This window comes from Cucurbita maxima, unplaced genomic scaffold (assembly GCF_002738345.1).
Source record: "Cucurbita maxima cultivar Rimu unplaced genomic scaffold, Cmax_1.0 Cma_Scf00017, whole genome shotgun sequence".
Classification (NCBI taxonomy): domain Eukaryota; kingdom Viridiplantae; phylum Streptophyta; class Magnoliopsida; order Cucurbitales; family Cucurbitaceae; genus Cucurbita; species Cucurbita maxima.
Genome location: NW_019272033.1, coordinates 632,640 through 658,928, shown reverse-complemented (window position 1 = coordinate 658,928; position 26,289 = coordinate 632,640). Strand labels below are relative to the sequence as shown.

The 26,289-nt window shown below is 37.1% G+C and overlaps 4 protein-coding genes across 7 annotated transcripts in view; 3 read left to right on the top strand and 1 right to left on the bottom strand.

Moving 5' to 3' along the window:
* The window catches only part of LOC111491793 (calcium-transporting ATPase 10, plasma membrane-type-like), a 20,616-nt gene extending 19,024 nt beyond the window's left edge, over positions 1-1,592 (top strand). Inside the window, exons 30-34 of the mRNA XM_023140833.1 lie at positions 157-202; positions 300-431; positions 652-759; positions 843-934; positions 1,105-1,592. Coding sequence (XP_022996601.1) covers positions 157-202; positions 300-431; positions 652-759; positions 843-934; positions 1,105-1,207 — 481 coding nt within the window. The 3' untranslated portion in view covers positions 1,208-1,592. The remainder of the gene's footprint in view (positions 1-156; positions 203-299; positions 432-651; positions 760-842; positions 935-1,104) is intronic.
* Positions 1,593-2,845: 1,253 nt separating this feature from the next.
* On the bottom strand, positions 2,846-6,108 carry LOC111491909 (ribosomal RNA processing protein 1 homolog). Of its 3 annotated transcripts, XM_023141008.1 has the most exons (3): positions 3,957-6,108; positions 3,796-3,844; positions 2,846-3,684 (listed from the first exon to the last, which is right to left on the bottom strand). In XM_023141008.1, exon 1 carries the CDS (start codon positions 5,893-5,895, stop codon positions 4,123-4,125), a length of 1,773 nt encoding a protein of 590 aa, XP_022996776.1. In that variant the 5' UTR covers positions 5,896-6,108; the 3' UTR covers positions 2,846-3,684; positions 3,796-3,844; positions 3,957-4,122. The 3 variants fall into 3 exon arrangements, with proteins under 3 accessions (XP_022996776.1, XP_022996775.1, XP_022996774.1); XM_023141007.1 differs by having other exon boundaries at positions 2,846-3,844; XM_023141006.1 differs by having other exon boundaries at positions 3,482-3,684; positions 3,796-6,108.
* A 1,776-nt stretch (positions 6,109-7,884) lies between these two features.
* Positions 7,885-13,146, top strand: LOC111492288 (protein trichome birefringence-like 5). Its single transcript, XM_023141575.1, has 5 exons — positions 7,885-8,624; positions 11,246-11,438; positions 11,745-11,938; positions 12,335-12,493; positions 12,643-13,146. Exons 1-5 carry the CDS (start codon positions 8,062-8,064, stop codon positions 12,977-12,979), a joined length of 1,446 nt encoding a protein of 481 aa, XP_022997343.1. The 5' UTR covers positions 7,885-8,061; the 3' UTR covers positions 12,980-13,146.
* Positions 13,147-15,264: 2,118 nt separating this feature from the next.
* LOC111492010 (methyl-CpG-binding domain-containing protein 2-like) lies at positions 15,265-20,138 on the top strand. 2 transcript variants are annotated; one of them, XM_023141154.1, is made up of 5 exons: positions 15,265-15,527; positions 17,556-18,203; positions 18,287-18,340; positions 18,461-18,615; positions 19,655-20,138. In XM_023141154.1, the coding sequence occupies exons 2-5, from the start codon at positions 17,608-17,610 to the stop codon at positions 19,873-19,875; spliced, it is 1,026 nt and encodes a 341-aa protein (XP_022996922.1). In that variant the 5' UTR covers positions 15,265-15,527; positions 17,556-17,607; the 3' UTR covers positions 19,876-20,138. The 2 variants fall into 2 exon arrangements, with proteins under 2 accessions (XP_022996922.1, XP_022996920.1); XM_023141152.1 differs by having other exon boundaries at positions 17,559-18,203; positions 19,655-19,912.
* Positions 20,139-26,289: the final 6,151 nt, after the last annotated feature.

The following is a 26,289-nucleotide window of genomic DNA, read 5'->3' as shown; positions in this document are numbered from 1 at the left end:
TTTTTTTTTTTTTTTTTTTTTTTTTTTTTTTTTTTTTTTTTTTTTTTTTTTTTTTTTTTTTTTTGGAAGAAGATGCCTTACTTTAATTTAGATAATTGATAAGAAACCTGTGATTCTATGCAATACGGCAGTTTACCAATTTGTTGTATGTTTCAGAGAACCTCTTATAACAAATATCATGTGGAGGAATCTGCTAATACAGGTAATTTCTTGTGGCTTGATTTCTATGCTTTTCAAAATTTCTATTTTTGTATGCCATAGCATCTGAAGAAATTTCGTAATCTATTGTGTATCTTCAGGCATTTTATCAAGTCTCTGTATTGCTTGTCCTCAATTTTCGTGGTCGGAGTTTGCTTCATTTGAACCACTCCAATATAGAAGCTGTCAAAGTGAAGAATACGTTGATTTTCAATGCATTTGTGCTTTGTCAAGTAAGCCCTTTACTAAGTTATAACTAGGCAGATCTTTTATTGGCTGATTTTCTTTCGATTCACAATATATTTATCGCTTATTCCTCCCTTTGTTTTTTGTTTACATTTTGAGATCATTCAAAGATATTTTGGGGCTTGTCTTGTATTCAAAACGTAACCTCTTCATTAAGCGTTCTTATTATGTAAATTTACCGACTTATATCTGCTCCTTGAATTGCAGATTTTCAACGAGTTTAATGCTCGAAAACCTGATGAGAAGAATATATTCAAAGGAGTCACTAAAAATTACCTCTTTATTGGGATCATTGCAATTACTGTTGTGCTCCAGGTGAGTCTGTCGTTCAACTTTGCTATTATATTTGAGATTAGCAACTTCTTCAAGTTAACATTTTAATGTTTTTTTTTTCTTAGGTGATAATAATCGAGTTTCTTGGAAAATTCACATCCACGGTCAGGCTAAATTGGAAATATTGGATTATTTCAATAATCATTGGTGTTATCAGGTACCTTCATGTCTTAAATTTTATGTTATCGTTTGCTATAATAACGACACGCTACAACACCTGCATAAGTATGCACCTAAGCATGGAACACCGAAAAAACCTGAAATTCTGCTCGTTAGCTTTCAATTTGGTTTCTGGCTAAAACAATATTGACCTTTGTTTTGTCTCAGTTGGCCTCTAGCCCTCCTTGGAAAATTTATACCTGTTCCTGAAACGCCCTTCCATGTGCTGATTATCAGAATGTTCCGTAAACGACAACCTAGAGGTGGTTAACTGTAAATTTCACTGGATTTGCACTGCAGCATTGGCTTTTCTTTTTCAAATTATTATAGGATAGCAGTTTTTAGGACCTGAGCAACACTGACCTTGACGCCATGATGGAGAGTATTTTGTGGAAATTGGTTTTTTTGTGCTTCTAAAGAGCAATCGTTCTGAGGGATTGTATAGAGATTCTTCAGAAAGTCGTTTGCTTGACTAACTTGTGGCTAACCCAATACGTGAATGGTGGGTGGCAAGAGAATCATCTCCTGTCGTTGTATTTTATAAGTAACTTTGTGATTTGGGTTTGGTTGTTTATGCTTTGAAGATTGTGTTTGATGTGAAGTACACGGAATGATACTAAAATTATACAGGCATCCTTTGAGATTATCGTCTTGAATTGGCGTTCTTTTTGTTTTCACATTGGTGTGGTTTCATTGAAAATAGTTATTCATATATATTTCTATTCAGATCCAATATGTTGCATCTCTGTTAATACTTCTGATTGTGATTCCCAATGCAATAGACAAAATTGGGAAAAGCGCTCATATGATGACATGGAACCCGTGAAATGGCTAATATAAAATGAATACAAATTGAGCCATGAGTTTGTAGAAATGATCAAACAATACTCCCTACGACTTCGATCCTAAGTATACTTCAGTATCTCTTATTGAATGAAAAGAACATTGACTTCGATCCAAAGTATAATTAAAGGAGGATTGAATCGAAGTCAAATCACCATCTCTTATTGAATGAAAAGAACATTGCGCCATTTGAAAGAATTCTGATAGAGATGAACAAAGAAAGGAGCTTGCAAAACAGAAAAGGTTTGGTCCTTTGAGATTTAGAGCGCTACATGTCATATTGCAAAAAAGAAAAGGGTTGGTCAAGTAAGAATTCTACCAAGACCTTCGAGATTCAAAGCGCCAAAGCGTTAAGCGGCAGCCATTAAGTGAGAATTCTCATCCATCTGATGTCTCACTCACTACCTCATGTGAGAATTACGCAATTGGCCCAATTGGAGTTCTATTCAGATTATGGTCAACTTATCTCATATTGGGGAGAAGCACCCTCGTTTTTTTATCCTCTTTAGGAGAACATTCTTAATCGGCTTATTCTTCCCTGCCATCTAGGGTTAGTAGCTAAAGTCTCTCCGATGGTACGCCAAGGTTAGCATAAATTACGATGTGTCGCCCGAGGCCTCTCAAGCACCTGTAGTCAATCATCTATTTTGGTATTTTATTGAAAAACGGTGATATTGTTCCTTTGTGATTAAGAATTTCAATTTTTGGAAAGTATCATAGCCCTCCAATAAGAAGTGTTTAAACTTTTTCAAATGAATGAGTTGAAAACCTGTTGTTTCTAATAATTGATGTAGTGATTTCTCGATATATTTTGTGTAAACGATATTATGATGAGTGCATTTTTCTCACTTCGCACACATAGTATCATAGTTTAGTATGATTAGATTTGCTGATGATATATCTTGAGATTACTCGGCCATAGATTTATTTGTTGTACTTGTTGAGAATACCCTATGCCAATATGACTAATGGTTTTTATCAGCCAATGCCTGTTCTATTTCTAAAATTTCTTCATTTAGTTCTCAAGAGTTGGCAAAATTATTCACAATTTAATTGTTTTACTAGACAATCTTATCAATTATTACACATCACCTTTTGTAGTTGTACATGGCTAGACAGTGAGGTTTTTGTAAACAGTGTAATCTTTGTTGTATTGTATATTCTATGTTTGGCTAAGTGAGACTGATCGTTGAAATTTGCCGTCAACCCTTCATTCAATTCGGCCTCCCCCTCGTCTCATCATTCATTCCCCTCCCTTTAAGTTTCTTCTTGGTAATCGTTTTGAACGGTCCTTGATGCTCTTCTCTACTCCCTCCCATCCGTCTATTAGGTTTGAGCTTTATACCTCTCTGTATAAGCTTGGATATGTCAACAACAACAAAGCTCATCAACATCTTCCAAGCAATGCCCATTGTCCCACACAATGTGCCCACCAATCAAACATCCATCTGTTTCCCTACTTGATCAACCACCGGTTTAGCTGAACAAAACCAGTTTACTGGCACCCGATTCTCCTAGTACTGGTCGATTTGGTTCAGTCAAACCAATTCGTTCCGCTGGTTCGTCCAAGAACTATATCAAGCCAATTCACCCCTAGTATATTTGTACTATACAATGCTTCTATTGCACACAGATCATATTACTATTACACAAGAAAATGAGAATATGCTTTCCAGTTATTCGTCCATATGAATACTTCTAACAGTAAAACAAAAATGCATTCCACCTTAAGACCATCATCTTAATAGTTGGCTAGGAGACTAATATAGTATACAGCATGGAATAACTTGTGCAAAAGACAGCTTACCATAATTGGAAGCTGAGGAAGTTTCGTCATTTCCAATCCTTCTTACATTTCAATAGCCATCTTCTAAGCCATAACCACCTCTGTTTGGCGCATCCATGCTGTATAGACCAGCTTTTACCAGAGACAACCCTTGAATACGAAACCACAAAGTACTAAACGAAAGAAAAAATAAGAACCATTACACTCGATAATTCTAACGTAGCTCTCACCCAATTATGCTGCAAAACCAGTCTCTCACGGCTCTGTACCACAAGAACCCTAAGAAAAAAACAAGAAAACGGGGGGACCAGGCGCAAACATTCAAATGAAAAGCAAAAAGAAAAGAATTTCATTTAAGCTAGAATTCCATGGGGGCATAAATTTCACGTACTCAACTCAATGCATCAGAATCTTCATTCTTTTTCCATGGTTGAGTTCATGGAAATCAATACGAGAACAAAGCCCGAACTGAAAGGAAGTAATTAAGACAATCATTAAATGACAAAAATTTGTAAGCTTTGGACCTCTGCAACTTCATACCCTCTAACAAAAAACTTCTAAGTACTCTTAGATTTCAATTTCTTCACACGTTTGACAGGCAAGCTTCTTACACCTTTCTTAGCCCTCATTACAACAGCTCTCCTTTTTGCCCTTTTAGCTGTGGCAGGGAATTCCAAGATAGGACCTGGAGGTATTCCTTTCTTAAGTGCACTTCCCCTTGGAGTAACAGAGGGAGGCAGTCTCAAACTTTCAGGTGGTAAGGGATTATGGGGTTTCCATACCAAGTTATTTTTCATGGAAAACCTTACCTTCTTAACACTCTTCTCTCCACTTTTCACAGCCGTATTTCCTTCAGCGTCTACTTCGCTAGGAAGTACTACATCATGTTTCTGCAGCCCATCAACATTCTTTGCTCTCTTTCTTTTCTTGACCGAGCCATTGGTTGATACTACAGGGCTCACAACATTGACTCCAAACTCAGCTTCAGAAGCAACCCTCTCAAATTGCATCTGAAGGTTTGATATCACAGATTCATCCAAGGCTATCATATTTCCATCACTAATCTGTTCATTATTAGAATTCTCACCGTTAGAAGCAACTATATTCTCATTGTCCTTATTCACAGTAGTATTTTCAGAAACAAGATCAGAACTACCGTTTGTGGTCTTCTTTGTTTTCTTCTTGCCACTGCCATCAGTGGCCTTTTTATTCTTCTTTTGCTTTTTAAGTGGCTTGTCAGTGGATTCAGCAGTAAGATCAACATCAAGCATGGAAATTTCTGAAGGAGTGGCCTTTTTATTCTTCTTTTTCTTTTTATGTGCCTTATCAGTGGATTCAGCAGTGATATCAACATCAACAACGGAAATTTCTGAAGGTGCTTCTCCTTCACTGGAAACAGGAACTAAAGTAGGCACTTCATTCACGTCTTGTTCTTGAAGATCTGGAAACGAAATCTCAATCCCCGATGAGATAATATCTTTCTCCAACTTCTGATACTCTTCATGCATGGAAAACAGTACCTTTCTATTCCCTTGACAGCAATCAGGTGAAGAACCCAATTCATAAAATGTAGTTGAGAATAAGTTTGTCAATGAAATTGAACCCAACACAACCATATCATCACCAGAATCAACATCCTCTCCACATTTTCGACGCTCAAGTAATTGCTTCCCCATTTTAAGAATCACATCAAAAAGATTAGACTTAATTTTTCCCAACAACACTTTATCTGACAGCTTAGCCATGGAATAAATGAATGGCTTGAACAGAATATCAATAACATCCTTCTGAAGAGGAAGAAACGGCCTAAGCTCCTCAAGAAACACAGAAGCAATTTGGTAATTAACACCACTCCCATGAAACTTATCATCAGTGAAAAAAACCCTTTCTTCCAAAACTTGAACCGAACGACGACATAGTTCCAAATCCCAGGAATGCTTCTTCAAAAAAGCAAAAAACTGGTGCAAAAATCTACGAATCAAAAGGTAAAACTTATCTAACCTGAGCGCATCAATGCCGGCCCATTCACGACGCATGGTGAGAAGAAAAACAGAGAAGTATTGAACAGCTAGCGGGAGGTCGAGATGGAGAAGCAGGGAAGCGAGACGATTAATAAGCTCAGATTGAACAGGAGCCTTGTCCGCATGCCAAACACAGTAGAACAAACCCTTCCAAAGCTTCTTCATATCGCCATCGGAGAGGCTCGTTTGAGTCGGAAGCCATGTCTTGATGATTACACGGAGGGTCTTGTCTCGAGTCGCCTTGTTGGAGGACGCCAGAAGCTTGACCAAAGAAACAAAATATTGATCTCCTTCAACCACCTCCTCCATTTTTTTTCCACCAAAAAACCTCGCTCATTCGTTTTCAGATCAAGAAAGGATGAAGAAATCAGAAGAAAAAAACCTGAATTAGATTGGAGGGCGAACGGCGGCGGTTGCAGATTTTTGCTCGCCTCTGTATAGCGTTAAGAGAACCCTAGAACGTCATTTGGTGGGTTTGACTCGGAGCCGTTCGTATTCCGAGAAAACAAAGCATCTGTTTCATTACAATCTTTTTTAAGTTTGTGTTTATCTTAATTTAATTTTGAATTTTTTTTATCTTTTAAAATTGTATTATATAAAATTCAAATTTTTATTTAATATATTAATCCGTTTTTTAAAATTAATTAAACTAAAATATAAAATTAAAATTAGAAACTTAACCGACACTTTTAACAAATTTTGAGATGAAATGACATAAATGAATTTATATACAAAATTTGCAATTTAAGCTTAAAAATAAAATAAAATAAAATATTAAATATTTATTAATCCAATTGATTGAATAGGATACTCACCCTTATTCATTCATATGTCTTCACATGAACGATTTGTATCAAATCATTTATAATAATTTCAAAGTTGATCATATGAATATGGTTACGAGGATAAGGCACCCAACATTATCCATATACTATAAACCATTTAGGTTATTACTTGAACACAATCATCTTATACGTCAACCACATAGTGCTCAAGATTACGTTAAAAATTTATTCTTAAAAATTAAATAATTAATTACGAGGTTTTAAGGCATAAATCTCAACATCAACACTCACTTTATAAACCAACTAAAATATAAAAGTAGCATGAATAATTATAAAATATACAATAAGCAACCTACTTATAGGCTCTAATCGAATTCGGTAAGTCGATTTATCATGTGCTAGGTCACTTGCCTTTTTGTTCAACTAACCTTGGGTTCATAACGTCTGATTTGACTCTTTGTTCATACTTTCTCTTTTGAACTCACTTTGCACAATACTCTAATCCCTTAGGGCATGTATAAACCGTCTGGGTCTTGGGCTTGCTTAGGTTAACCCTACGAAAATGTCGTTACCTATGTCACTCTCCCACATGTCAAGTATCTATGAGGTACAACTTTCAACTACTTCCAGCAATCGAAATGCTAAGACATTTATGAGAAACATTGTTCGATATTAGTCAAGTATAAGATATTTGTCGGTGACTCCCTAATAGGCCACATAATGTCATCTGAACTTGCCCCTCATGCTTGTCTAGTTATACCCTCGTGTGGTCGCTCACTCATGTGGATGAGTTTCCCATCTAAAAGATAGATGAGGATGTCTTGATTGTATCCACATGAGGTCTCTCTATGACACACTGTATTTCAAGGCAACTTCGTCCTACAACTTGCAAGGAGTGAGATCCCCATAGCTATTGTCACCATAAAAACTCTTGCCCCTCCTCGGAGCAAGTTCACAATTAGAAGTGAGTTGACGAGCCCCCTAATTGCCCCATATAGTAACCTGTTGAACTACTAAATACGGCCTCCTGATGTCCTAGTCCCCTAGAGACTAAAGGGTATTGCCTCGATCAAGTATTGATCTTATGGTCAAAACTACTCATCGCCTTAATATTCCTTTATAAACCTAATATTGTTTACTAGGCTCGAGGTTTTGGAAGTAACAAGTCCTTCTGGGCAACTAAACTTAAAGATCAAAGAGTAGTTTGTGAAGTTGCACACGTAGCCTAATTAAGCTTTCTATCCAATTCCGAGGAGTTCGTCTACAATAAAAACTAATAGTAGGTTAAAAGTTCTAAATGCAACCTAACATAAATACGTAATTTATAGGCTAAAACATGCATGATTCCATACATAAGTTCACTACATGCTCATGCTATTTCGAGTTAGTCTTACATATGCAAAAAAATTTGAAATGGCTACTTCATGTCATGGAAACCACGCCAGCTCCACTCAATAGTTCATATGAGTAAACAACATCCAAAACGCATCTTCAAATAAGAAAAACAATAGAAGAAGGATGAACAAGAATGTTCTTAAAAATTTCGAAAATGGTGAACAACTCCCTCACTCTGCCTGGGAGACAGACGCAAGAGATACCGTGAATTTGGCTAAATCCGAACTTTGTTCATCTTTTATCCACCACCCATTTGCAGATCACACACTGAAACCTTCCTCACTTTGCTCCTCCAATGGCGTTTTCCTCTCTCCCCAATTATCGCTTCGCCTTCGCCCCCATTTTCTTCCTCCTCTTCCTCTGTTCCTTTATCTTCTTCACCAAACGAAACGCCGACGTTTCCTTCTCTCTCTACCAAGATCTCTCCACCCAAACCCCATTTACCGTCTCTCTTGCTCCTCCTCCTTTAATAGCCGAACCCCAGATTTCTTTTCCCGATTCTGGGTCTGGTTCTTCTGGCATTGAATCCTTAACGAACCCATCTGCTCAAGAAACAGAGTTTTCTAATGATCAAATTGAGGATCGGCTCTCTGTTAATGGCGAAAATGGCTCGGTTTCTGATGGTGATGTTGCTGTTGGTTCTATGAGGGCTGATGATGGTCCGGATTTGTCAGTGGAGGGGCTGAAGCAATGTGATCTTTACATGGGAAGCTGGGTTAAAGACGAGGAACATTATCCGGTTTATCGAGTGGGTTCTTGCCCCTATGTTGATGAGGCTTATGACTGTGGGAATAATGGGAGAAATGATTCTGAGTATACGAAATGGCGATGGAAGCCTTATGGCTGTGATCTTCCGAGGTATGTGCTTCTATAGTTGTTTTTGTAGATGCGTTTGTGTGGATATATCATTCTTTGCCTGCACAATTTGATGTCGAAATGAGGAACGTATGTTCATTATTTTTTGCTGGACATGTTATTTAGAACACATTTGAAGCAGAGAACATAAGATTTCACCTGTTTTTGGATCACAATACGACATAGCTAAGTACTTAATCATTACCAAATGTGCTGCTAGTGGAACAAAATTTCTTTGTCGTTTTCATTCTAATTGTTACTTGTTATTCTTTTTATGAATGGTAGAGAAAGAAAATGAATAATAGTAATAGTAATAAGTGCATTCAGAAAACAAAGCCTACAAAAGGGATCTGAACTACAAAAAGGGGCTTCAACACTGAACCGAATTGAAGGGGCGATTGTAATGAACCTCTAAGTCTTTTTGCAATGATCCTGTAAGGGGGGTTTGCAATCTAGTAAATAAGACTTAGAGGATCATTGCAAAAAGACCTCAACACCGAACCGAAGTCGAAAGAGAAACATAGAATCTAACTAGGGACCAAACATCACTAGAAGATCTCTCCCAACCCCTAAAGATTCTATTATTCCTCTCAAAATAGCACACACCCGAACTTGCCACGAAATGAATCCTTTCTCACGGGAAGACAAATGGTGAAGAAGTTCCTCAATCATCTCTAACTCTGAGAGCTGACAAGTGGAAGTCAAACGTCTAAAAGAACTACTCTAAACAACATCCACAAAATCACATCTCTAGAGAATATAATGGAGATCCTCTATCGCTCTTCTACAAAGAATACAACAAAGTGACTCAACTTAGATAGACCCCTTGCCCATGATCTGATCCATCCATGGTGTTAACTCTTTCGCGCATAACGTGTCACATGAAGGATGTAACCTTCTTGGGAATCTTCACCTTTCGTACAAAGGAAAAAATAGAACTATTCAACAGGGAAAAAATGTAGCCAAACATCAAAAGAAGAAGCTGTAGGAAAAGCCTTTGGATGGAGGAGGAGTCCAGAGGTGAACATTCACATTACTGAGGCTAACGCAAAACTACCTGAGTAAAGACAACATAGCTAGAACATTCATCCCTTCCCTATCGGTCAATTGATGTCGGAACCTCCAACAAGGGAGAGGGAAAGCTCTCATAATGAGAAGATTGAAGCCACCGATGGATTCCTCAAGACGACTGATATAACTAGGGAAGCTTGAAGCATGTGTGTCTATCCTTAAACAGCCTATCCTCCCAAAAGTAAGTATTCCTCCCATCTTCCACAACACACTAAACAAACTAGGAAAGAAAAGGAAGCTCAGCCAAAATAGCCTAGAAGTCCCTCTTAACTCCACCAATGATCCATTTAAAAGGATGAGGACCCTACTTGCCAACTATGATGACATTGCATGGGATTTGAAATGCTCCTCATGCTGCAAAATGAAAGTTTTGGGACAACGTCAGGTGCATCTTCATGTAGCGAATAACTGACTTTGAATGCAACTTTGAGTATATTGTTGCTTCTAAGAAGCTATTCTAATAGAAAGTCCACTATAGAATTGGGAACATATCAGGCACCTTCTCCTTATTCAAAGTGTGAGACATAAAACCTACACCTACAATTTTTTTTTCTTAATTAGCAGCACTATGCTCAATAAGGTGCCTGATTGTGTTCAACCATTCCGGCAACACACATTTTTCTTACTAGCCTCTTTATTTCATTCTATTGGGTCTGTAGGTAATAATATTAATGCCAATATAGAGTTGATATGCCTTCCATTAGAACTCCTGACCACGAGTTGTGGAGGTGGTATTCTCGTTGGAATGTTAAAGTCGTCCATGTATTGGCCGACCAACTCATTAATTCCTTCGTATTCTTCACTACCGAAGTGCATACAACAATACACTTGTCCTAGGGTCTTCGTATAACTCATTAATTCCTTCGTATTCTTTACTACCGAAGTGCATACAACAATACACTTTGTCCTAGGGTCTTCGTATAGCGTCACATGATTCTTTCCTACCTTCAACCTCATGGTAGGGGTCTTGGAGTTTACTTGTATGCTATGTTCCATAGGAGGAAGTTGTCTACAACCTCCAAAGTTAGGTAATGATAATAGCACTCTCTTGCATAGTCCTCTACCTCTGACTGTATTACTTGATTTGCAAAGGATTCCGTACTCACTTTTGTTGTCCTATGACAACCCAAGCTCGTGCCACTCTTGCACTATAAAGTTTTGGGAACCACTACAATCGGTCACAATAGTTTTGAATTCCTCTCTAAGAGTGCATCACCAATTTCACGGTGTGAGAATAGGGAATTCCACTGATTGTGTTCAAGCTTTAGCGTTGAAGAATCTTCTGAGGTGTACACATAAGCTTTACCGATAACCATCACCAATTTGTTGGCTACTTTTGGTGTAGCCCCAAGGAGGGGAAGTTTTTCCCTCCTCGTAGTGTGTGTGGGAGTTTCGTGTGCTTTGGATTGGTTGGATGACTATCTTCCATCCTATATTTTTGTATTTATGTTTGCTTGTCTGATGCTTTATTTCTTACTTAAAAAACAAAAAGAAGCCATTGAGTATTTTACATGTGTACTAAGAAAAGTATCATCTTTTCACTTGTAGCTCAGATTTAATGCAACCGACTTTTTGGTGAGACTGAGAGGGAAAAGATTGATGCTCGTTGGAGATTCTATGAACAGGAACCAGTTTGAGTCGATCCTTTGTCTCCTTCGAGAGGGCCTTCGGGATAAGAAGAGAATGTTTGAAACCCATGGCTATAAAATAACCAAGGGAAGAGGTTACTTTGTCTTCAAGTTTGAGGTAATAAAAAAACGTTCCTGCCATTTAATATAGATTTCTTCTCTTGAATATAACTTCTTTGGCATAATGATCTGTGTTACCAGCATTTAGTTTGGTGAAACGATTCGTTTGTATTTATCAGAACGTTCTCAAGTTCAAATCTGCTTGTCTTTATCTTCAGAGGGGTGGTTGTTGGCACCATAATTAGTAAATATTTCCGCACATGCTTTATTCTCGACCAGTTTTAGTGCTATAAATTACTACCTGTCATTTAGTCTTGCTTTTGTGTCTTGCAAGTATATAACTAATTCCACAAACATTTGGCAGGATTATAACTGTACAGTCGAATTTGTGAGATCACATTTTCTTGTGAGGGAGGGAATTCGTGTAAATGCTCAAGGAAACTCAAATCCGACTCTATCAATTGATCGAATTGACAAGACTTCTGGACGTTGGAAACGTGCTGATATACTCGTGTTCAATACTGGCCACTGGTGGACTCATGGAAAAACTGCTCGTGGGTAAGGAATCAATTTTAATTGCATAAACATTAGCCTGGATGGACTGTACCTTAAATTATCATAGAAACTAGAAAGATGATGTGAGATCTCACGTCGGTTGAAGAGGAGAAGGAAGCATTCTTTATAAGGGTGTGGAAACCTCTCCCTAGCATACGCGTTTTAAAAACCTTGAGAGGAAGCCCGAAAGGGAAATCCTAAAATTACAATATCTACCGACTTTGATTAGTTCTATAATCCTTAAAAATGTTTAAATAACTTTTGAATCTTATTTTAGTCCCTAAACTATCATATTATTATATATTTTAGTACATTTTTCAAGTGTTCAATCTTAGTTTATAGAACTTTGGATTAAACTGATTTCTTGGTGTGGTTTACTGATACAATTAGATGATGCAGGAAAAACTATTATAAAGAAGGTGACGTTCTTTACCCGCAGTTTGATGCTGTCGAGGCTTACAGACGAGCACTCAAGACGTGGGGAAACTGGATCGATAATAATATAAACCCAGCTAAGCAGTTGGTCCTCTATAGAGGCTATTCTTCTGCCCATTTCAGGTCCCATTTTCTATGCCCTCTTCTTTTGAAACACCTTTTCATCATTCACTTGTTTGGTTGTTATCCAAATTCATGTGGAAAGGGATGGATATAACTATTCCAAATTCCCTATATACTTGTACATTTATATGTTGAACTCTATAAAACAGAGGTGGAGATTGGGATTCAGGAGGGTCATGCAATGGCGAAACCGAGCCCGTCTTAAGCGGTGCCATCCTCGACAACTATCCTTTGAAAATGAAGATAGTTGAGGAAACGATCAAGGAAATGAGGGTTCCGGTCATACTTTTGAACGTTACAAGGTTAACCAATTTTCGCAAGGACGGTCACCCTTCAATCTACACTAAGAATCGTACCGCTACAATAAAGGTTTCGACTAGACGGCAGGATTGCAGCCATTGGTGTCTCCCTGGAGTTCCCGATTCCTGGAATGAACTTATTTATGCTGCTCTAGTTTCTCGATCGAAAAAATCCAAGTCAATCTAGTTGAGCAATAGCATCGATTGTTTCTCAGGAATGATTCCCCAGTAGTTCCCCTTGGTGAAGGCTGCAGGCCAGCCATAGCTCTTTGAATGTTGACTGCTCCTAGCTTCTTTGTACAGAATCTCTTCTATTTATATTGTTCTTATCAGATTTGAAAGCAAACGTTTTGGTATATTTTATATCTTATAGAGATACAAAATGTAGTTGGTAGGGAGGCTTTAAGGTTTTCTAAAGTTTTTTTTATGGCCAAATTTATATATTACAGGGTGGATCCTACATTGGTTGGAGAGGAGAACGAAACACTCTTTACAAGAGTGTGGAAACTTTTCTCTAGCAGATGCGTTTTAAAATCTTGAGGGAAAGCTCGAAAGGAAAACTAAGGAGGACAATATATGCTACCGGTAGACTTAGGTCATTACAATGATAATCTATTGTACAAACTTGCACGGTTGAAAGAAGTACATATCACCCCTTACGATTTTAAAATGTTCATGCTATGGAGAGGTTTTCACATTCTTATAAGAAATGTTTCGTTATTCTAACTGATGTGAGATTTTACCATCTACTCTTTTCTCTCGGTTTTATTTTTACTATCATCGTTAAGAATCCTTCATTAATTCTTACAAAATTACCTTCTAAGATCCCTCGTCAACGTAAGCGACCATCGGATCATTGTTGTTGGATTGATCAATAGCCCACGTGTTCTCCAGCTTGAAATCCGTCGGGCTTTACCCACGCGGCCTAGAGGTAGTAGCAACTCATGCGTGAAGCCTAGGCCAACCCCACGGATGCCAGCGCTTCAGCCCAGCATGAAGCTCGGCCTAAAACCAGGCGTGACCTATAGAAGCATGCAGCGCAGACTCAACATCCATGTGACTCGTCCCAAGCTGTCGACTCCCATCAGTTTGTGTGTGGCGCACGCGTGGCTTTCTCCTTTTGGTTGATGTGCAGTCGACTCACCTTAGCTGGCGGTAGGCTTCTCCACTAGTTCATCCTTGTTTAACTCAATTCGAGTATTTAGCCAATTAGAAAACATATTAATAGAGAGATTTTTACGCCTTATAATAAATGTTTAATTCCTCAATATGAGCACCGTCTTCGTTGTCACACTATCCAGTGTCTAGCTCTGGTATCATTTGTAATAGTTCAAGTCTACCGCTAGCAGATATTGTTCGTTTTGGCCCGTTACGTATCACCATCAGAAGGGGAGTGGATTGTGAGATCCCACATCGGTTGGAGAGGGGAACAAAACATTTTTGAGTGGATTGTGAGATCCCACATCGGTTGGAGAGGGGAACAAAACATTTTTGAGTGGATTGTGAGATCCCACATCGGTTGGAGAGGGGAACAAAACATTTTTGAGTGGATTGTGAGATCCCACATCGGTTGGAGAGGGGAACAAAACATTTTTGAGTGGATTGTGAGATCCCACATCGGTTGGAGAGGGGAACAAAACATTTTTGAGTGGATTGTGAGATCCCACATCGGTTGGAGAGGGGAACAAAACATTTTTTATAAACGTGTGGAAACCTCTCCCTAACAGACACATTTTAAAACCACGAGGCTAACGCGATGCTTAACGAGTCGAAGCATACAATATCTGCTTACAGTGGACTTAAGGTGTTACAAATGGTATCAGAGCTAGTCACCAAATAATGCGATGCACTGGTCGAAGTAGGGCTAAACCCTCTCCATAGTAGACGCGTTTTAAACCTATGAGACTGACGGTGATATGTAACGGCTTAAAACGGATAATTGATGTTTGATCCGCTGGCTATGTGTAGGTTGTCGAATCGTTAATTCGCCAATATGGGAGGTGATAAGTTTGAATATCTAGTTTATTGGTCGAGAATACAATTTTTTTATCAATCGAATTAGGTTCAAATTGGTTAACTTAACAAACCTTGATGAGATAATATACTATGAGTTTTATTTTTAATCTTTTTGACCTAATATTTACGGATTAAATGTGTATATAAATTATATAGATCAATTTAATATGAAGTTCTAAATTATTAAAGTATCATATTGTAAGATGCAAGGATATAAAAACATGAACTAAAAGTGTTCTTCAACCAAAATTAAAATCCAATATGCATAGTCATGAATATATTTTTGGATATTCAAGTTTAAAATAGTTGAACAGTAATTGGGAGATAAGGTAGTAACGTAAATTGCAAGCATATTCATAACTCTAATCCAAACCATGAACTATAATTGATATGCAATTTCCACCATTGATTTGTAAAAAACCAATTAAAACAACAATAATTCAATAATCAACAATATTTGTGTTGCCTGTGTTGTTTTAGATTACACCCATTTCCAAATTCCATCGAAGAATCATCCTCTTCCTCCTCCTCAACGTCCATTTGCAAATCCTTTCCCTTTCGCTCTTCCCGAGGCCTTACCATCATTTCAACACAAAAATTTGCAGACCCTTTTCCATTTCCCCCATTTCTACCGCGTTTTCGAGTCTTCGATCTCCCCATTTCCTCGAAATCAACGCATTTCATCTCTGTTCTGTTCGTCGCCTTCGATTTCACATCGTGTAAGAGCTCTTTCTCCTCTGCATTTTTCTTTGACGATTTTGTGGGATTGAAGGTTTTGACGGATTGATTGGATGATATTTCGGATTTAGATGTTTTTTCTTTCGATGATGGAGGTGGGTTTGTGTTATGGGTTCCGATCGAGATAAGAATTGAATGAACTGATGAAATTGGTGTTATATTTTTTTCCTGTTTGATTAGGAAGCTGGAGGGCAATTATAGGTCTGTTTCTTCTCCTCCTACGGCGGTCGATCTTGCTGTTTTGCTCTCTTTTTTGTAGTGGATTTGATGATCTTGTTGGTTTTCTGTATTGGGTTCGAATATTTCTCTTGTTGTTCTTGGTTATCTCTTCACTGCATTGTTGTTTTAGTGCTTGGAGTTATGTGCTTACCCTTCTTGCCTGTCACATTTTGATTATCGCTTTAGTTTTTTAGTGTTCCTAGAGAGAGGATTTCTATAGGAAGTATTTGCTTATAGCAAGGAGATGCTGAAGTTGGTTTTAATCTTATGCATGATCCTTATGTTTTCTTGGATGAAACACAATGCTTTTGTGAGATCTTACATCGATTGGAGAGGAGAACAAAACATTCTTTATAAGGGTGTGAACTTCTCCCTAGTAGATGTATTTTTTGGAAGTCCGGAAGGGAAAGCATAAGTAGGACAACATCTGCTAGTAGTGGGCTTGGGCGGTTACAAAGGGTATCAGAGCTAGACACTGGATGATGTGCTAGCGAGAGGGTTAAGCCTTGAAGGGGGGTGGACATGAGACGGTGTGCCAGCAAGGATGCTGGGTCCCGAAGGGAGGGTGGATTGGGGTGTCTCACATCGATTGGAGAAAGTAACGAGTGCTGCCAAGGACACTGGACTCTGAAGGGAGGTGGATTGTGAGATCCCACATTGGTTGGGGAGGAGAACGAAACATTCTTTATAAGGGTGTGGAAACCTCTCTCTAGCATATGCGTTTCAAAAACCTTGAGGGGAAGCCCGGAAGAAAAAGTTCAAAGAGGGCAATATCTGCTAACGGTGAGGACGATGAGACGTTGAAATTAGCTCTAAAAGTTCTCTTTAGAAAACGTAAATACACCTTTTGAATATTTTGAGCTTAATGATGAATTAATGCTCCTTATTGCCATCTTCCTTTATTTCATCATTTGCCAGAACAGCTCTTAAACAAACTTCTACTAACTCTGTGCAAACCAGCTAATTCAATGGCCAAAAACTAACTCCCTTGCCTAACTGGTTAGTCCAGACATTTTGAAGAATTTTTGGATTTCATTATTTTTTCCATCTTCCCACCGCTAATAGATATTGTCCTCTTTGGACTTTTCCTTTTAAGCTTTCCCTCAAGGTTTTTAAAATGCGTCTGTTAGGGAGAGGTTTTCACACCCTTATAAAAAATGTTTCGTTCTCCTCCCCAACTAATGTGCGATCTCATAATCCACCCCCCTTCGGGGCCAGCGTCCTTGTTGGTACTCGTTCCCTTCTCCAATCGATGTGGGACCCCCCCAATGCACCCCCCTTCAGGGCTTAACCTCCTCACTGGCACATCGCCCGGTGTCTGCCTCTGATACCAACTGTAACGGCCCAAACCCACTGTTATCTGATATTGTCCCCTTTAAGCTAAGATTTTGAGATCCCACATCGGTTGGGAAAGATAACGAAGCATTCTTTATAAGGATGTGGAAACCTCTTCCTAGTAGACACGTTTTAGAAACCTTGAGGGGAAGCCCGAAAGAGAAAGCCAAAAGAGGACAATATCTGTTAGTGGTGGGCTTGGGCCGTTACAGATGGTGTTTCATCATAAATCTTCTTGTAAACTTAGCTTTCTTTAACCTTTTCACTTATGATCCTAACCTGCCCTGTTTGCAGTATCTTTTCTTCTCAAGGATTTCATCGTTGCTTTGAGTTTTGACTTGTAATCTCTTTTAGCTTTGGGAGTGGGAGGAGTAGGATCATCCCTTTTCATTTCTTAAAATGAAAAAAGAATGTAAACTGAGCTTATAATTAGAATATGTTTTCTTTGACTGCAGCAGGGTTTTGGATCATGGTATGATGTGGTTAAACCGCTGATAGTTTACCAGTATGGTTGGTGGTGAAGAAAATGACTTGAACGAGCCAAGTTTATCGAACCACCAAGAAACGACCCAGCAAGATGTTATAGCTGTTTCTTCCTCGTCATCCTCTTTCTCGTCTTCTTCCTCTGAAAGCGAGTTACATGAGACTAGGAATGAGAATGTCCAATCTCAATCTAATGAAAACGTCTCTCGTGAACTAGTCCTATACAACCCTTCTGCTAATGATGAAGGAGGTGCACATGAACCTGTATCCACACCTGTTAGGCACCAGCGTCCACCACTTCTTGGACACTTGACCCCAAATTCGTCTAGAGTTTTGCGAGTAGGGGCCTTTACTGTCCAGTGTGCAAGCTGTTTTAAATGGAGGCTCATTCCAACAAAGGAAAAATATGAGGAAATACGAGAACATCTGCTTGAGGAACCTTTTTACTGTGAAACTGCTCGTGAGTGGCGGCCTGATATCTCTTGTAATGATCCTGCTGACATTACTCAAGATGATGGCAGGCTTTGGGCAATTGACAAGCCCAATATAGCACAGCCCCCTCCTGGCTGGCAAAGGCTACTACACATCAGAGGTGAAGGAAGCACCAAGTTTGCTGATGTGTATGTACTTTAAGTTCTTTATTATCACTGCTATGTTTGTGGCTTTTATTGTCTGTACCTGTCTGATATTTTGTTGTTATCAGGTATTATATTGCACCATCAGGTAAGAGGCTTCGTTCCATGGTGGATATCCAGAAGTATGTTGCTGTACATTGTGCTTCTGGCTCTTTAATGTTTGATTAAATTCTTGTAAATGATCTGTGGCCTACATATTGATTTTTTTGTGGCACCCTCTGATGGTTTGTTTGGTTCTGAAGATACCTGATTGAACATCCGGAGTACCAAACCGAAGGTGTTTGTATGACACGGTTTTCATTTCAAACCCCGAAGCCTCTGCAGGAAAATTATGTAAGAAAGCGTCGCGCCAATATGAATGCTTCGTGTGACGGTTCTAAGCTTGAATCTGGTGAAGGTACTCATTTCGTGTTTGTCCCTTTGACCTGTATAGTGCCTTTTGGGGGGTTTGGGTTATAGAGGACAATGATAAACTTTAGATGCTTGAGAGATCTTGGAGCTGGTGTCGTCTTTCGTTAGATTTCACGTCTCTTTGGTCGTATGTTACTAACGTCTTTGGTCGTATGTTACTAACGTCTCTTTGGTGTCGTCTCTTGTTCGATTTAACGTCTGGGCAACTCTTTTTGTTGGGTTTTTTTTTATGCCCTTCAGTGTTTTTGCAGGTTTAGCTTTTCAATCCGCTATTATGCTAGAAACAAACTGGGAGATCCTACATTGGTTGGAGAGAGGAACAAAATATTTTTAAAATATTTTTTATAAGGGCGTGGAAATCTCTCCCTAGCTTTAAAATCTTAAGGGAAAGACAAAAAAAGGCAATATCTACTAGCGGTGGGCTACTAATGGTATCAGAGCTAGACACCAGGAGGTGTGCCAATGTCCGACGAGGACACTGGGCTCCAGAGGGAGGTAGATTGTGTGATCCCACATCGATTGGAGAGGGGGTAGATTGTGAGATCTCACATCGGTTGGAGAGGGGAACAAAACATTCTTTATAAGGGTGCAGAAACCTCTTACTAGCAGACGCATTTTAAAACCTTGAGGGGAAGCCCGGAAGGGAAAACCCAAAGAGGACAATATTAGCGGTGGGTTTGAGCTATTATAAATGGTATCAGAGCCAGACACCGGGCAGTGTATTAACGAGGATATTGAGTATCGAAGGGGGGTGGATTATGAGATCCCACATCGATTAGAGAGAGGAAAGTGCTAGTGAGGACGCTAGGCCCCAAGTAGGGTAGATTGTAAGATCCCACATCGGTTGGAGGGAGGAGCGAAACATTCTTTTGGAATTTGTTTCTTTGAGCATTAGTCTTTTTTTCAATTCTTTTAAAAGAAAACGGAAGATACCACCAATAGTTTCGTCCCATACATCGACCATGTTTATTCGAAAGCTTCAATGTACGGTATGTTAAACAGTAGATTCTCCCTGTTTTGTGCAGTGTATCCAATATCATGGGCTCGTCCAGACAATTCTACTGGATTGCAGCTTGGAAGGCCAGGGCTCTCGGAACTGTTTCCGACTGCACCAGTCGACAATCGGGTCAGTCAACCAGCAAAGAAGGCGAAAAGAGCTGTAACAAAGGAGATGCATAGTTCTCTCGCATCGACCGAACCTCCTGATTTATCGTTAGAACGTTACTTCAATGAATACAAAAAGTAATACTGGTGAGAACAGGTTGGTTCCATCAAAGTGGAAGTGGAGACGTAGCTCAGAAAGATGTCAAATGGAGGAATTTTGGAAAGGAAACTATGACAGAATATGTATATTATCATACCCTTATTGGGTAATTTTGGTCGTCGTGTGTGAGATCGAGATTCGAACCTTTGTACTTCTAGTTTCACTTTCTATACTTCTCTTTCAAACAAATCGACCCTATCCATCTATTTAGTTTCGGTTTGAAAGGAACTCGTAGATTGCTCCGACAATCCTTTTGATGTCATTTCGTTACACGCCCTTAAATTAAATGTTTGAAAAATCAAATAAATTTGTTTCATTTTGTATATAAAAGCTATCAGAATTTTAATAATTAATGATGCATTTATTTAATAAATTTTTGTCAAAATAAATTAATTATATGTTTTGATTTATTACCATCAAATAATTAATTATAATAATTTTTTTTATAAATTAAGATCAATTAATTAATTTTAATTTTATCATTTTAATTTAGTTTATTTTTATTAAGTTAAATTATTAAAATTCTTTTAACTTAATTTTCATTCATATATATATTATAAATAATATGTCTTAAATTTTAGGGTTTTCAATTTATTTAGTCCTCAATATTAATAATTATTTTTAAATAAATGATTTATAAGAATTTTAAAAAAATAATAGTAAACATAAATAATAAAATTTTAAAAAATCATATTAAAGAAGAATTAAAAAAAAAAATGGGAGGAAGAAATAATACCAAATAAACATAAATAATTGATTTTCTTACAAAGTCATATTAAAAAAATCAAGAAAATAAAATAAGAATTAAAAAAAAACAAATCGATATAAATAAATAACATAAAACAGGCCCACTACTCTTACAAATTGGACTCAAGGCCCATTATCTACTCATTTCTTTTTCTTCTTTTTTTTCTTTTTACTCTCTTAAAAATTTATAAATATATAAAAAAAAAAAGTATATATTACGTGTTCACCGATATAGAAGGGTTGATATAGGCAATAATTATAAATTATTTTAAGATTTACTTAATCATTTTTACGTATCTTTATGATCATTCTTATTCGAATGTGATATCAGTTCATTCATATATTCATATTGTACTTGAGTATCACATGTTCACCAACCTTCCTTTTGACCTTTGTCCTCGAGCTACCTCTTACTACAAAAGGTTTTCCCTCCGCTACCATTTATAATGTCCTAGATGAATGATTCAAAATTAAGATTCGACACACGATGACCTTGACATTCTCTTGTATCCTTTGCTACTAGGTCACGCTACCTCCTACGTGTGATTACTCTAAACAAACAAAAAAATATATAGTTAAGCGTGTGATTATTTAAAATGTGTGAGTTTTTCTTGAGCCGATTGGAGCCACTAGAGTCAAGTGGAGCCGAGTGGCGCTAGGACTAGAGAGGTAATTTAAAGTCAAACAATGACTTTTTGATAGATTCAAACTTCTAACCTATTTAATCTAAATCGGAAACTTATATCTTAACCAGTTAAACTATACTTAAGTTGACACTATTTATAGCAATAAATTTCAATTGTCCACTCTCTCAATTATTTTGTTGACTATTCAATAGCTATTAACATTGTTTGAACCTAAGGGGTTTGTTGACTATTCAATAAGCTCTGCTAACCACTCATCCATATGGAGTCCAGGTCAACCCCTCTAAATAAATTGAGCTCAAACAACATTCAAAGTCGTATTATTAAATAATTAGATAGAAAATGAATGGCATCCGATCAAGTTCATCCTTAATACATATTGTTTACTTTGGCTTATTATATATTGTCGTCAGCCTTGCGATGTTAAAACGTGTTTATTAGTTAGATGTTACGCAATCGCCAAAATTCTTAAGCAGCGCTTGCACAAACGCGGTCCACGTCCCACGTCCATTCTATTCTACGCAAAAACGCAGCAACATCATTCTAATCACGAAACGCTTGGAAATCATTGGAGTGAGTGTGAGAAGCATAGCGAAGAAGCAGAAGACGAAGGGCCATCCTTATCTCTATTCAAAATCCAACGTCGGTGCAAGCAAGGAAACGTTACATACGTAAGGTGAGAGCGAGACTACGATCCAACGATACCACGGTAAACTCCCAGAAAACCTTATAAAAAAATTATAGGAAAGAGCGAGACTACCTCTTCCCCCTCAGAGGCCCAGTGTCCTCGCTAGACCCTAAAATATGTTCTTTTATGGGCATTATTGATCCAGTTGATTCCAATTGAGGGATGTAATAGCGCACAGTAGGAAGCACGTGTAGTTGGGTGTTGGGTTGGCACAATAAATATTTTATGCTTTTGGGCATACTCTTACCTAATAATTATGCATTCATTCTATCTCCTTCCTTCCCCTCTTCCTCATTCAATCATGTCTAATTTACATCTTATAATTTTTACGCTACACTGACAAGACGATGGCAGTTAGGGGAGCTCCTTTTTGTTTGATTTTGGAACTTGTCATTCTGGGAGAAGAGTCGGCTCGACCCAAACGACAAAGAAACAGAGTAATATAATCCAAGTTATGGTTATGGTTATGAACAAAATGAATTAAACAAAGTAATATAATTTATAATAGTGTTACAAATTGGGGTTTCAATATTTTAAAAATGGTTTCAAAATTGTCTTGTAGCATTGTATATGCTAAGATTCCGGAGTTTTTGTAGGGACTAACCACATGGTATTTAAGCTTCGAAATCTACTACAAATTTGGCTAATTAAAACATATTTTTCGTGAATAAACTTTATCTTATAATAATTTAATTTTTATTACAATCTTCATCGTTAAGTTATGTTAGCATAAATCTAGTGCACCTTAATAAAGCAAATAAATCTCCTACCATTAACTTTTAAATCGAGACTAATAGAAGAAAAAGAAATAAATAAAAAATTGAATGCATTCATTTTTTTTTTTTTTTTTGAGAGCAAAAACGACGGTTGATGAGATTACTTAGGTTGAGAATGTGATTGGTCGATAGTCCTTGATGTACTAGCTTTCCTGTTGCGTGACAATTTGTTTACTATAATGTTTTTATTATGTATCCTAAATACACGGTCAATAGATGGATACTCTTTTTTTTCTTTTTAAGGTTGTAGGTTCAAATCATGATACTATATCCTAAAAACACGGTATACTGATGTAAAACGGTGAGATCTCACATTGTTTGGGGGAGAGAACGAACGAAATATCTTTTATAAGGGTGTGGAAACCTTTTCCTAACAGATGCGTTTTAAAAACCTTGAGTGAAAGTTAAAAAAGGACAATATTTGCTAGCGGTGGGTTTGGATCGTTAAAAATGATATCAGAGCCAGACACCAGGCGATGTGCTAGCAAGGAGGATGTTCTCCGAAGGGTGATAGACACGAGACAGTGTCCTTATAAGGACGCTGGGCCCAGAAAGGAGGTAGATTGTGAGATCCCACGTTTTTTTTTTTAATAATTTTGAAATTCCATTAGTGATGAGGGTTTTTGTTGGGGAAAAGTTTGATTTAACTTTATTGGAAGGGCTTTGTGGATGGAAGAATAAGAATACTTTATGGGTCACTAACAAAATTACCCACTCAAAATTTTATCCTTTTCAACCAAATCTCTTTCATACATCATTTATGTTTCTTTTTGTTTAGGGAGATAATGATTTGACACCATAAAATATAAAATCTCATTATATTATTTAATAAATTTTACGAGAATTTCGAATAACAACCGTTCAAGTTCTTTATTTACATCAAATCGATTGTTAGTTTGCTTTTCGATTGTTTTCGGAGTTCTGACAATCTCAATTCTACATTCTCGTCCTTTCCTTAGGTTGCTCTTCATTGGATTACTATCGTTGCCATAGCTTCATGGATGTAGCCACAATAAGGAATTACGTTAGTTGGGAATGAACGCTTTATACACATAATAGAAGTATTCCAACATTCACAGTCATCTATGCATACTACTGCCTTATCTTGACTTTCATGGCAATTCCAACATTCACAGTCATCTATGCAGGGACGTTTTACCTTTAGCCCTTGGCCTTAGATAATTGCTTGAATAAATATATTATTTTATGGAACCAATTAAAGTCATTAATATTACATACTATCAATGACATAATTATTATACGAAATTTATAACATAAAACATGAAATAAAATAATAAAAAGCTTATAATTAAAACTTATTTTTATTAAATTCTTTATTTATTTAATTTTTTTTTATCTTCATACAACCAATCAAACCCAACTGATTGGTCAAATATTTAAGTAATTTTAAAATAGTGATGAAAAAAAAAAGGAAGAAAAATGGTTGATAGCCACATTTCACAATATCCACAAGTCCATGTCATGCATATTTGGGACATCACTATCCACCTAAGCATCTTATCCACCCATCAAAAAGGATTCCAATACCTTTATGGGTCCCACCATTTAGATGAAGAATATCCAATCAGCATTCTAAAAACAACCCTCCAATGTACGACTGCCACGTGTCGCGGTAAAAAAACATTTGAGAGACAGCTTGGCCCCCACTTGGAAGACAGCTGAACATGCTGCCTTATTCTTAGCCAACACTTTGAGCCCCCATTCAAAAATCCCTAATTTCTCAATTAGGGTTTATTTATTTATTTATTTATTTTATTTTTCAAAATAAATATTTATTTTTATGAAGTTTCTTTTAAGGAGACAATTTGGCATTGTGTTTCCTTACATTTAAATCTCTCACACACCTTGAGGAAATATTTTTCTTCCCCACAAATATAAATATATATATATATGCATTAAATACAGGTAGGTAGAAATTTGAATCAATGTCGCTATAAGTTTGGTGAAAAATAAAATCAATAACCAAAACTATGATATATACTCGTTTTTTATTTCGATGTGAATTGAATTAATTGATAATTCATCAAAAAAAAAAATGGACGTGAGATCGAGATCTTTTACGGACTTGCCTTGATATTCACGTCAAGCCGATAGACCGTCAAATATAACTTCAAATTTGTTGGCGCATTTATTTTTATATTTATTTAAATTTTAGATTTTCACTAAAAATACAAATATGGTTAATTATCATATGACTAATAATTTTTAATTATGTTTTCTATTACATAATAAATAATTAAATATACAAAGATTGATACGTGTGTATTTGTATAGATTATTTAGAAGTATAATTTTCGTTTACGCTCTCTTCGATTGTTCGAGAATAATTAAATTAATATTTTTTTTAATCCATCATAATAAAAATGTATTGTTTATAATAATTAATGTCACTAGTGGAGATGAGTAATTGAAGATAATAAATGGATGATAAAGACAAGTCTTCAACCCTCTTGGCATCTCATAAATTTGGGTGTCCTACCTTATTTCAAATAATCGATTACTTAATCATCTATCTCTTCTATTAGTAGCTTTAGTATCGACCAACGAGAGCGGATTATGGGTTCAAAGAAATACGAAGCTTTGTTTCTTAGTGAAATACAAGCTCAAGATTTAGACTGCCTGGACGCTTTAAGAACCTAGTAAACCTCCAAGTCACCCAAGAAAATTAAAAAGAGTTTATAGGGCTGCGTGAGCAATATCATCATACCTTAACCACCTCCTATTTTTCTCTAGTACTTCAGCAACAAGATTCAGTGACCCAGGTCGAATCGTATAGTACCCTTGTCAAGCGTTTGACATCCATAAACTCGTACCGTCGAGATTGACTAAGTCAAATAGAATTGTTCGTCATGATGACTTGAGGAGTTACTATTTAGTGTACAAATAGGTTGAGAGAAATTTCATAAACCTGTCCTAAGAGAAGATGAGGACTACATAATTAATTTAACGGAAGATGAGTGTTACTTTTGTGTGTAGAATTGGTTAAAGGCTCCTACTCTAAGAGGGGGGCGAGAGACCACAGGAAATGTATGGTAATTATTGTGAAAGTATCGTCAGTTAACCATACTATCCTATGAGATAAGACGAGGTTGCACCTGAATCCACTATACCAGTCGTTCACTATTGTGGCTATGCAAGCTTACTAAGTATGCAAACAACAAAGTTAGATTCACCTCGAGAAGAGATACGTTTGCCAAAAGATTTGTGGCGCTAGAACCTAGTAAAGAATTTTCATAACCCATAGGGTCTATGATGAGTGAGGGAACCACTCGGAACTTCAAGACCTTCCCAGAAATTTAGATAGTTATAGAATTAGGCTCGAACGTCCTAGAGCCTAGCGAAAAACCTGTGGTAATCTACTAATTTTAATGGTACGTAGTAATTCAAATTCATAGCTTAATCGAGCATGTGTAGTGCCAGCTAAAATTGGGTAGAGTTGACTAATAATAATATTTATTAGAAGAATATTTGAAATTATTTTAGTGGCTAAAAAAGATATGAATTGGGTATTAAATTAAGC

Excerpts from the sequence above, each read along its gene's own strand:
- LOC111491909 (XM_023141007.1), bottom strand. The coding sequence starts at position 5,895 with ATGGAGGAGGTGGTTGAAGGAGATCAATATTTTGTTTCTTTGGTCAAG.
- LOC111492288 (XM_023141575.1), top strand. The coding sequence starts at position 8,062 with ATGGCGTTTTCCTCTCTCCCCAATTATCGCTTCGCCTTCGCCCCCATT. Across the intron at positions 8,625-11,245 it reads TATGGCTGTGATCTTCCGAG|ATTTAATGCAACCGACTTTT; the intron begins GTATGTGCTTCT and ends CTTGTAGCTCAG. Across the intron at positions 11,439-11,744 it reads ACTTTGTCTTCAAGTTTGAG|GATTATAACTGTACAGTCGA; the intron begins GTAATAAAAAAA and ends AACATTTGGCAG.
- LOC111492010 (XM_023141154.1), top strand. The coding sequence starts at position 17,608 with ATGGTTGGTGGTGAAGAAAATGACTTGAACGAGCCAAGTTTATCGAAC. Across the intron at positions 18,204-18,286 it reads AGCACCAAGTTTGCTGATGT|GTATTATATTGCACCATCAG; the intron begins GTATGTACTTTA and ends TGTTGTTATCAG. Across the intron at positions 18,341-18,460 it reads TCCATGGTGGATATCCAGAA|ATACCTGATTGAACATCCGG; the intron begins GTATGTTGCTGT and ends TTGGTTCTGAAG.